The following is a 10,877-nucleotide window of genomic DNA, read 5'->3' as shown; positions in this document are numbered from 1 at the left end:
ATAGCCCCCCCCCCCCCCCCCCCCCCCGAAAATAGTTAACCTACCCATCAGGTTTATTTGCACAGTTCCTTATTCTCATTGAAACCAATGTCTATAAAGGTCTTTCTGGGTCACTAGATCCAGCCCCCCTCAGTGCAAGCTGTGTATAAAGTGATCAAGCTTTACTCCCACAGCCTTTGAAGATTGGTGAGCCCGCTGCAAGCGAAAACTGCCAACACATCCCAGCTTTTTCAGGTCAGAGTGAAACAATCAATCGTCAAGGAAAAAAAGCCCTTCAAAAATGCCTTGTCAGTGTTTTGTCTCTGATGTGTTGTTCAGTTTTTTGGTTTGGTTTTTTTTTTTGCTTGTTTTTTATTTTAGTGCTTGAATTCTAGCCCAACCAGAAAAGCTTATTCTAATTGTACTGCTGTATAAGAAACAAGATTTACTAAAAACGATGAGCTTCGGGCACTGTAGAAATTAACAGCTAGCCTGCCATTACCATGTATCCCCAGACAGATAGGCTACTTAAAGCCTAAGCTGCATAAGGCAGTTTGCTTGCTTTGTTGTCCGCAGACGTTGGAGGTTGTTTCTGGTGTCCTGTGTATGCTTTAGGCGAGACTTGTTTTATTCTAAGACTTGACAAATCTCCAGGATTTCCATGTTTCCTCCAGAGGTACTGAAAACTTAGTTGCGACTTAATATTTCTTGCGTACTGATTTGCTGGGTTAATAGTTTTGGGTTTAGGTTGTTTTGAAAGGACGTATTGCAGATCAGTGTGGGAGGGACTGGAAAAATAGGATCTATACTGTTCGTGTAAATATCTCAAAAGAAAATAATTTCATTCAGTGTTGTAGTGGTAACACCTGCATGTGGGAGCAAAAAGTCAACTATCTTCCCCTGAAAGTGTCTTATAGCATGTAAATTGGTTTATGACATCCAGCCAAAGACTTCAACTTTTCTACTCTCTCGTTGGTCTAGGTAGAGCTACCAAGTTAAATTGCTCTTTTGCGGACTATATAAACTTAACTTTAAAGTTGGAGTTGCACTCTATTAAATATAGAAGGCAGCTAATAGATAAACTCCATATGGCTGTAGTTTTGACTGTGAATGCTTCCAACTTGCAGATCTCTAGTTATTATCAGCACTTTGGATGGACGAATTGCTGCACTGGATCCAGAAAACAGTGGGAGAAAACAGTGGGATCTGGATGTGGGATCAGGTTCTCTTGTGTCATCCAGTCTCAGTAAACCAGAGGTAAGGCTAAAGCTCTTTCCTGACTAAGTCTTTAAAACCAGAATTTTCTGTAATAAAATGAAGGCAACTTTCTCTGTATTTGATAGATGTTAAATAACGCAGCAAAGTTAGTATGGATAAAGTTTAACGGCTATTCTCAAACTTTTATTTGGAGTGCTTACATCATGTTGCCATTTCAAACTAGAGTGTGTCAGCATTTTAGTCTTGCAATTGACGTATGTGATAACTATCAAACTAGATGATGTAACTGAGTTTGGGAATTGTATGTAATTGCTGATTGAAAACAAGTTACTTGTAATTTGAAGCAAATGAAAGGATCATCTGCTTTGTATTACTAGAGTGTGTTTTGGCAAGTAGTGGCTGTGTCTTTTTTTCCCCCCTTAAGAAAAGCAAAAGTCCTTGTGACTTAATGAAGAAAGAATTGGGGTTTTTTATCCCAGATAAGCAGGCTGCCTATGAAATAGAATGTGTTAGCAATGAAATAGTGCTGAAGGTCACCCTGAAGTACTGAGCGGTAAAGGGTTGCATCACTTCTTGCTGATGAACTGTAAGAAGGAAATCTAAAGAATTAAATTTCTTGTTTGGTGCTATTTCCACCATCAGTTTGAATAAACTTAGGCTAGAAATTAGAAGGAAGTTTTTTGCCTTTTTTTTTTTTTTCTGCACTGAAAAAGTGAGAACCATGAGTCATTCTCTCCTAGGATTAGGAGGAATAAATATACCAACTAAGAGGTACTTTGTGGTGATGACAAAGTGCACGGTCCTTCTCTGTCGTGGATCGTTGGATTTGATGACCGGTCCTATATCGTGCTTTTGCATGACGAGCATTGGAGAATGAAAGTTGAATTCAGGGGTATTCGGACTGTATATGCTTCCTGCTTGTGGTTCTTTGCTGTTGTCTGTTTACATGACCTCTGTTTTGGTATAAAGAAGTCTAAGGAAAGATTTGGTCTGTTGCTGTGGTAGTGTAAGTATGAGAGCTAGTAATAGGTATCTTGGATTGCAAAAGTAATGTGAGTGTTAACTCATGTTACTTTGTTTCTGAGAAAAAATTTTATTTATGGATGCAACTTCGAGAGTTGTTCAGATGTATTTTTGTGTTTAAGAAAAAACACTGTAGGAAAGAAGAACTTCCCCAAAAAGATATGTTCTAGAGCAGAATTGAAAAGAATACAAAAACTGTAAAGAGCTCTGTAAAGAGGAAGGTGTCAGTTATAAACTGTGGTCTTTCACAAATGTTTTCAATGCTAATACTTAAAAAAATTGGTCCGTTATCTGTTGCTGCAAATAGTTTCTGATGACCACAGTGAAAATAGAACCACTGGTTATAAAACACACATTTGAAATCTGTGCAAATATAAACTTCATTTTTCACTACAAATTAAGACATGAGCCCAGGTTTTAAAAGATTTCAAGAATGCAAGCATTTAATACTATAGAAGTGGTTTTGCAAATCTAGATTTTGTCACTCAACTGATCTGTCCAGAGTTTTGATCTTTTTCCAATGTGGTATGACTGTAGAAACTAAAGGTTGGTGCTTAGACAACAGAAATTGTAGTTTGTCCGTGCAATATTTAATTCCCTTTTGTGGCTACAAGTTAGTAGGTTGTGGGTGTCATAAGAATACACTTTTAAAGAGCGTTTGTTATGCATATAGAAAGTTTTCAGATGGATTTTCAAATTTTTTCATTTCTACAACTGTGGCCAAAGACACTGATGGATTTTGGCAGTTAAGATGCAGAGCCTGTGAGAGAACTAATTTTGGAAGTAAAACTTCATTCTGGCCTTTTAGAAGCCGTTAAGTGTTATGAATATAGACTTACTGTCATGTAAACAAATGCTGTTAAGATAAGACAGAATTTAACAAGAAACAAAAGTGATGAATACTCCAAATAAGCTACACTTAAACATTTAAATATTTAAATGTTTAAAATAAATATTTAAATGTTTAATCTGCTGTCATTATCAGCTGGAAGACTTCATGCAGTGAATCTAGACACTACTTGAGTGAGTAATTGGCCTCATTAAAATTGTTGGGACAATTTTGGTTTGGGTCAAAATATTAAATTTATTGAAGTCTCAGAGTCTGTCATCTCCCCACTCTACAGTATTTCCTTTCTGATCTGGGCATGTGGCATGTTGAGTTTTACCCTCTCAAACTATTGAGGCTTTTTCTTCCTCTTCCAACATTTTGAGGTGAAAAAGGTCTCTGTGCTTTCAACCACAGTATTATCTTCATTATAGAACAATATCATTATGTAAGCTGTTAACATACATCTTGCAAGAAGTGGCAGATGAGAAACTTTTTGTGTTACACTTGCAGTGTTAAAAGGTTTGTGTTCTTTCAGAGTGAGGAAAGCGTGTGCTGCTGTGTCTCAATTGTTTTGATGAGGTTTTTTTAGCTATCTTGGGTGAGAGTGCAGTGAACTGTAGTTCCAGGTCCTGGTGCGAAAGCATCAATTTAATTTCCAAGTGCCTTTTAAGAAAAGACATTAGATCTTCAAACTTTCAGTGTTTAATAGAACTGTAGTTACTTCATTTGCCTAACTGTAAGATGTGAACTTGGCTGTCTGGAGCTCATGTGTTAATTAGGAAAGTGAGGTAGTAAAATTTCAAATGTTCCAGCAGCTCTGTCAAACACTTCAGATCTTGAAACTACTGCTTAAGACACTGACAAGTGAGATGTTCATCATTTGTCATGTGAACGGATCAATTAGAAAGGAAAGGCTGCTGAACTACTGATTGTGTGTCTGGGTAACTAAAATGGTAAAATTCATTCCTTGGCTCTAAACTCCAACATAAACAATCATGGTCAGGGTGCCAATGCTGAAAAGGTATGACTTCGCATTTTGGTCTTGCGTATAAGAATTTAAAAACTTTGTTTCCCTGTCCATTGTGTTAAAATGAAAAGCCCTTCTCTATAAAAGCTGTATGTTTACAACTCCAAGATTTCTTGTTACTTGCACATAAAGATTGCCTGTTGAAGTTCAGGGTAAGGTCATTGAATTTCAACTTTTCTAAAAGGGAGCTTACTTTTAATGAAAACACTTTAATTTACTCTTTAAAATTTAGCTTTGTAATGAATGTATCGTCTGTACTTAGACAAAAGAGAATACTTTTGGGAGAATCAGCCTTTTAAAATAATGATGCTTAATCATAGTGAAAATAGAGAACTGCCTCTCAAGCAGTGGAAATGGTTCATAGCCCATCATTATGAGACTGTTGTCATTTACTAATGAGGGTGATGTGTTCTTGTACCTTCACACCTTTGTACTAAATTACTTAATGGGCTTCTGCATCTTTCTTTTATGAGAATCTATTAATGAAAGAAATGAAAGCGTGAGCTTGCCTATATATTCAAAAGACTGGCCAATGGTGGCTAGCATGACTGATGGGACAGTGGGAGCCTGGAGAAGAGACGGAGACAGAAAAAAAAGCCTACTGTGGGCTGGATAAATGGTAGAGATACTCCTGTGAAAAAGCTGGTAGCTGATGTTTGATGGGAAAGGGGAGAATAAGTGGGAGACTTGGTGGTGATGATGTGAGACTAACAGCTTAAAAATACATTGACGACTGTGACGCAGTTTTTCTTTGCACTGTCAGGAATGCTGCAGGGAGTTCAGCCTGACAGGGCAGCTCCAGCTGTAGTAGTTTCAGTGCTCTGACCAGATGCTACACTGGGATGTACTCGATAAAAGTAACTGTATTGGCTCATGATTTGGCTGTTACAGACTAATCCCTAAGTAAGCATCTTATTTCCTTATTTGAGAGACTGGGAATCATGGGACAAAATGAGTTTCAGTCCACAAGGCTGACATTTATAGCAGTCATAGTAAACATACCACTGTATCCTGGAAAAATGAAATAATTGGCTTATGCTGTGTCACAAAATCTGTCAACATTCTTATCCCTCTAAAGGGTCTCAGTGTCTTTGAATTGCATTGTATATATTTTAAATTCTTACCATTTTTTATTGTGATAGCCACATAAAATAAACTTTCTACAAACATCTGTGTGATCTTTTTTGGACATAAAAATGGCAGGTTTTTGTGGAATAGCCCAGTATTATATTTTTTTCCTCCAGAGAAATGTGGAGATGCGAAGTTTTATACTGAAGTCAGCTGAAAACTAATTGCATTGTAGGCAAAGTGAACCCATACATATCTTTAGCAGATTGTTCCTTTTTTGCCCTTTGGAGAGGATAGACTGATGCTTAGAGCAGTGAGTTGGGAGAGGATTTTTGAAATCTCCAAGGCTCTACTAGTGACAGGATTTAATGTACAGTATGAATGTATCTTTTTTTTGTTTGTTTCTTTTTTTTCCTTCCCTTTACCTGCATTATAAACACATTCAAATTTTCAGTGCTTTGGTTCCCCAAAAGAAATACTAAGTTCCAGGCACCTGGGAATCACTTTAAGGTACTGACTGCCTGCACTTCCCCGCACATTGGAAAAGGTAATCTCTGTACCTAGTCAAGCCCGAGAAGAGCCAAAAGCTGTCCTGGGTTGCTTTGGGAATGCAGGAAGAAATTCAGCAGCTCTCATCCTTTGGCCTCTTACGCTGTGGTGTAGAAGAAATTGCAAAACCCACACTGAAGAAGGTCGGAGCAAGACAAGAGGTCAAAACGCCTTCTGAGGGGCTTAAATCGTGGTTTCTGGATTCTTTTATGTGCCCTCCCAGAGATTAGGGGAGAGTAAATAATTTAACAGTCTCTGAATCTTGTGACATCAGGTTTAGGACAATCATACCCACCACTTAGGGCACCCCTGCAGCAGCATTTTATTAGCCTGGATAAAAATGAGGTTTTTGTTTGGTCCATGGCTTTCTACTTTAGTTATTTTTCAGTTAAGTCACTGCCTGTAAATATCATCCAATGAGAAGCTGAGATATGTTTGTTTTGGGCATGGGTGGGGAATACTTAAGACTGTCAGTCAAACTTGTTTGAGTATTTTCACTTAAAAGGTTATTATAGCAGCTGTTGAATACAGTGCTGAATATTATCAATTTCTGTTAAACCTGTATAAGTCTGTTCTGACTCTGCTAACAGTCACTGGACAAACAAAAAGGAGATTTGTTTCAAACTACACAAACATTTTGAGCAAATGGCTTTCTCTCGGGATTCTGCTTAAAAACAACTGGCTCTGTCTAGCTCACTAGTGTTAATCTTAACTTTTAATGTATTTGTGCATCTTAAAACATTTGGCATGAGGCACAACAGCAACAGAAGCAATCTTTCCCGCTTAGCACTTCGAAGAGTCTTTGTGCAATGTACAGGCTGCTTGCAGGAGCAAATGCTGTGCAATAGGGTCAGACTTCCATACACAGAGAATAACAAGTTCTCTTAAGCCTTTGAGTATGTACAAAACTTTCTAAATCGAAGTTTTACTCAACAAAATGAAGAATAAAATTTTAAAAATTTCTGTTAATGCTGTAAAATTACTTTCCAGCTCTAATATGTCGTGACCAGATGTAAAGCTCCAAATTGCCACTCTGTTCAAGCAGGCAGAGTGTAAACCAGTGGACTTGTTATTGAGGTGACTAATCTGGGGAAACTCTATTTCCTTACAGGTATGGTGGTATAATTTTAGTTGCCTGGAAAAGTATTCTAGTAGAGTTCTTTGTGTTCTGTAGCTGATCCTTATTTTTGTGTACTACTGAGACAGATGTAGGACCACCAGATACCAGATGCTTTGATAGCTGAAGGTATCACTCCTGTAGAGGAGGACTAGAGCATTATCCAGTTCTCTATCGTACAGGTTTTCCGTAATAGAACTGGAATTAAATTGTACTAAATGAAATACTAGATGTGGGGATTGATAACAACAATTTTGTTGAAGGTTGGAGGTGACCAGTTTAAAACTGAGAATACTGTGTACTAAGAGATCCCATGACAGGTTATCAGCTACCATCTCGATTCCTCTGCAGGGGAAGGAAATGTGATCCTGTGCTGCCTGTGGGGAGAGAGAGAGAGAGATTAGTGTCTTAAATGCTCCTGGAAAAGCTCATAATGAATAAGAAGTGAGTGTCCAGAATTGTACTTCAAAGGAAGATAAATTCTAATTGCAATTGAGGCAGAGAAGGCTTATTAGGGCTATCAAGGGGAGTGGAGCCTGTGTTTTGCAAGAAGAGAATAGATGTGACTGCTCTTTAACTACATCGATATATTATGATTCCTGGTGGCACAAGCAGTTCTTTCCATTTCTGTTGCTGGAAACATGCACAGTGTTCATGGGCATAAAGAGGTGACAGGCTTGGGAGAATTGCTAGAGAGACCTGTGGATTTCCGAGTACAGACCTTTGCTGCTTTCTTGGTGAAACTAAAAAATATAATTTATAATTCTCCTGAAAATAAACTTCTGATGATGTTTAGTGGACAAAAAGTCATCAGCAAAAGACTAATTGTTTTAAAATATTTGGACAGCCAGAAGTTGTACTTTTCTAGGAAATGCAACCAAACTTTTTAATGTGAAGTGGTACACGTGTGGAGAAGGGGAATTGCTGATGGATGCCCAAGCTGAGTTAGTGGTTAGTATGATACAGCATCATGATTTTTGTCAAGGTGACAAGTAGGGTTGTTGCTTAGACAAGTGGTCTTATGTATCTATCGAAACTGCACATCTTCAGTCATCTTAGTCCAATGTCTTGTTCAGTTGAAGAAACAAAAGACTTCCTATAACTGCAGCTTGGTGGCTTTCTTGCTGACACTTGATGTAGTTAGCACTGATGAAGCTCTGATAAAGTGCTGACATGTGTCCTCTCACTCGTGCTGTAAGGATGTTTGGGGGCATGACAGCTTCCGTTATGAGACACATGGGAAGCTACAGAATGAGATCTTGTGGCTTGTATGATATCAGAGCTCTCAACCCCACTCCTCACAAGTGATGCTCTGCCTCGAACAAAGCCGGGAAAGTTTCTCGGAGTCGCTCTGGGCTAGTGTTTGTCACCAGCTTTCTTCTGCTCACAGACATGGTCAAAGTGCTGTAAATCTTGGAAAGGACATTTACCATCAGCTCACTGTCTCTGATGTTTAGTTATCTGTATAGTAGCTTGTAATTTAATTACATACGGTACACTGAATGTTTTGTATTGCCTGTTAAGCAGTTCTAGTGTTTACAGATATTAAAATGGATCAAATCTAGTAATGCCTAGACAAATACCTATTTCAGCACAGGGAATGGATAACTTGGATATTTGGAGCTCAGCTGCCCAATACACAACAAAGTGATTTACTCTGCCCTAAAGCCTTTTTGAACTTCAGCTTATATCTTTTTCTGTAAAAGAAATTGCTTGTTTCAAGTGCTACGCATTTTAGTTTAGCAAATCATTCTTCTAGCAGCACAGCCACTGACATCTCATTTCCGAATTTCTTCTGGACTTTGTCCTCCATACGCAGGTAACTATTAATCTATCTGTCAGAGTCACTGGATGTTTCATGCACTCTTCTTTCTTTGCATCTTGAAAGAGGAGACGGTGCATTTGCTGTGTTCTGTTCTCCTCCTGTATTGGGCTCTCTTTTTCCATAGGAGTTGCTCTGTGACTTAATTTTTCAAGACATGTGGACTCTGTGTCCTTATCTAAAAAAACACCCTGTCCAGGCAGGGCCAGGGGAAGAAACACGTGAGGTCCGGCAGAGATCAGCTTAAATGCCGAAGTGACATGGGCTTCTGCTATTGCCTGTTCTCCCCACTTCTGAAGAGAAGCATGTTGCTTAGCTCCCAGCTGCTGCTCTAGGAGCCCGGGTACTCTGCAAGAGAGGTTGGAGTGGGGCGGGTGGAGGTGGTGGTGGAGTTAAAACACCATCTTCAAACATCCCAATACTGGAACAGTACTGATTTTGACATGGTGGCTAATGAACTTCTGTGTAGGGCCTGTTCCTGTAGAGGCAAGGTTTTGGGTAATTTTAATTTTCTTCACTGATCTTCTCCCTAATGTGCTATTAGTTTTAAGGAGCTCAGTGATGGGCTCAGTAGCAGCCGCTCTGGTTTGTCTCAGAAAGGACTGCTCTTAAGTTCCAGAAGACTGTTGCAGTCTTTTCTTGTTAATAAAACTTGCCATGTTAGAGGGGGATGGAATAGTGTCAAAATAAAGTCTTTCTTAAAGCACCGTGCTTTTTTTTATTATTATTATTAAGGAGAACAGTTTTTAAAAGTCTGTTACCATGGCAGCAAAGCAGGCTGGCATCTCTGTAGTCAAAATCCCAAGTCTTGTTTGACTATGATTAAAGTAACAGTGGTGTTTTAGTTTTCTAGCCTTCAGAAGAAGGGTCTGTTTGATTGCACAGCAAACAGTACTGGGGCCCTGATCTCTTTTGAAGGTGGGGTGGTCTGGTTAACACACTGAGGTTCCTCCGTTTCCCTGCATGGCTGCTCAAGGGAGGGCAGAGGCCAGAGTAGGATTAATTCTTTTAATGGCAAACTCAAGATGAACAAGATGCTGTACCCCTGACACTAGAAAGGAGAGTATAATTCTCAAGCTACTGTGCTGCTGTCATCTGTTGCTTTCTGCACTGTTTGTGTAAAAGGCAGTTTTGTCAGGACCCTGGCAGCTTACACCTGATCAGATTTTAAGATCTGAAGTGTAGAATCACGACAGAGATACCAACTGTAGTAATTTAATGAAGTTATTGGAAGGACGTTGCAGGTGTTGCTTTGAGGAGAGAGAAGAAGGAGTATTCAAACAAGTTCTTTAGTACTCATCCAGCACAGGATTACAGCATCACTTCGTGTACTTATCATACGCAAAATACAAGGCTGTGAAAGTTGTTTATGGCTTGGTGCAGTCTTCTCTAACCAACGAAAAATGAAATAGAAACTACCAGCTTGTGGAGTACGAGGGTTAGTGGAAGGAGAAGAAAGACTGTAATAGATACAAACTTGTCATACGGGTCTTAATGTGGGCAGGAGCAGGGGACCAGGTTTGGTCACTTGGCTGATCCCGTGAACTGTTGCTGGGTGAGCTATACGGCCTGATGGTGAAAGTCATCGTGAGGTCTGAGAAACATCCACGCTCTGTGGCTGTGCAGAGCTGGTGTGCCCTTTGGGTCTGTCACACCCCAGCTGAGATGAAACCTATTTCCGTGGCTTTCTGATGTGCCGCTCTGGCACAGGCTGGCTCTCACCTCTTCAGAGGAGGAAGGCCATGTAATCCTGCCTCCATAAACTGCTCCATAAAATACTGATTCATCAGGTGTCCAAGTGCAGCCTTTCTCACGGTCCTGGTCTCAGATGGTCTGGGCACTGACGCTGGTTAACAGAAACAGGAGGTGGTCAGGAACAGGTACGCGCTTTGTAAACAAGTGTAGTGCTGAGATCAGAAGTGATGGCATTCACAAGAAGGAAAGTTTTTCTAGACAAAACAACCACCTGTCTGTTGGTATTTCCTGCTTCAGCTTCCTCATTGCCCTTGAACATGTCTAAGAAGGTCATTTTACTGATGTAAATCATGGACTCCCCTTTGCAGTCAATTTTCTTCTTCCTTGGCTGGTTAAACAGCACTGTATGCTCTGAAGAATACTTTGCTCTTTTACCAGTGCTTTAGGCAGTGGAGTAGCTTAGCTCAACAGCCTTTGTTTTTCAAAAGATTGTACTAGTGCCTGGGTCTTTGTTCTCTTCTTAAGGAAGCAGTGATGTTGTGTGCCTTGC

At 39.6% G+C, this 10,877-nt stretch overlaps 1 protein-coding gene across 1 annotated transcript in view; it reads left to right on the top strand.

Moving 5' to 3' along the window:
• Nucleotides 1-10,877, top strand: part of EIF2AK3 (eukaryotic translation initiation factor 2-alpha kinase 3) — a 39,091-nt gene that overhangs the window by 997 nt on the left and 27,217 nt on the right. Inside the window, exons 2-3 of the mRNA XM_010580822.1 lie at nucleotides 556-655; nucleotides 1,107-1,236. Coding sequence (XP_010579124.1) covers nucleotides 556-655; nucleotides 1,107-1,236 — 230 coding nt within the window. The remainder of the gene's footprint in view (nucleotides 1-555; nucleotides 656-1,106; nucleotides 1,237-10,877) is intronic.

The sequence above is a fragment of the Haliaeetus leucocephalus genome, unplaced genomic scaffold (assembly GCF_000737465.1).
Source record: "Haliaeetus leucocephalus isolate CR32 unplaced genomic scaffold, Haliaeetus_leucocephalus-4.0 Scaffold741, whole genome shotgun sequence".
Lineage (NCBI taxonomy): Eukaryota > Metazoa > Chordata > Aves > Accipitriformes > Accipitridae > Haliaeetus > Haliaeetus leucocephalus.
Note: the sequence above shows the minus strand (reverse complement) of the source record. Positions and strands in the feature narration are given on the sequence as shown.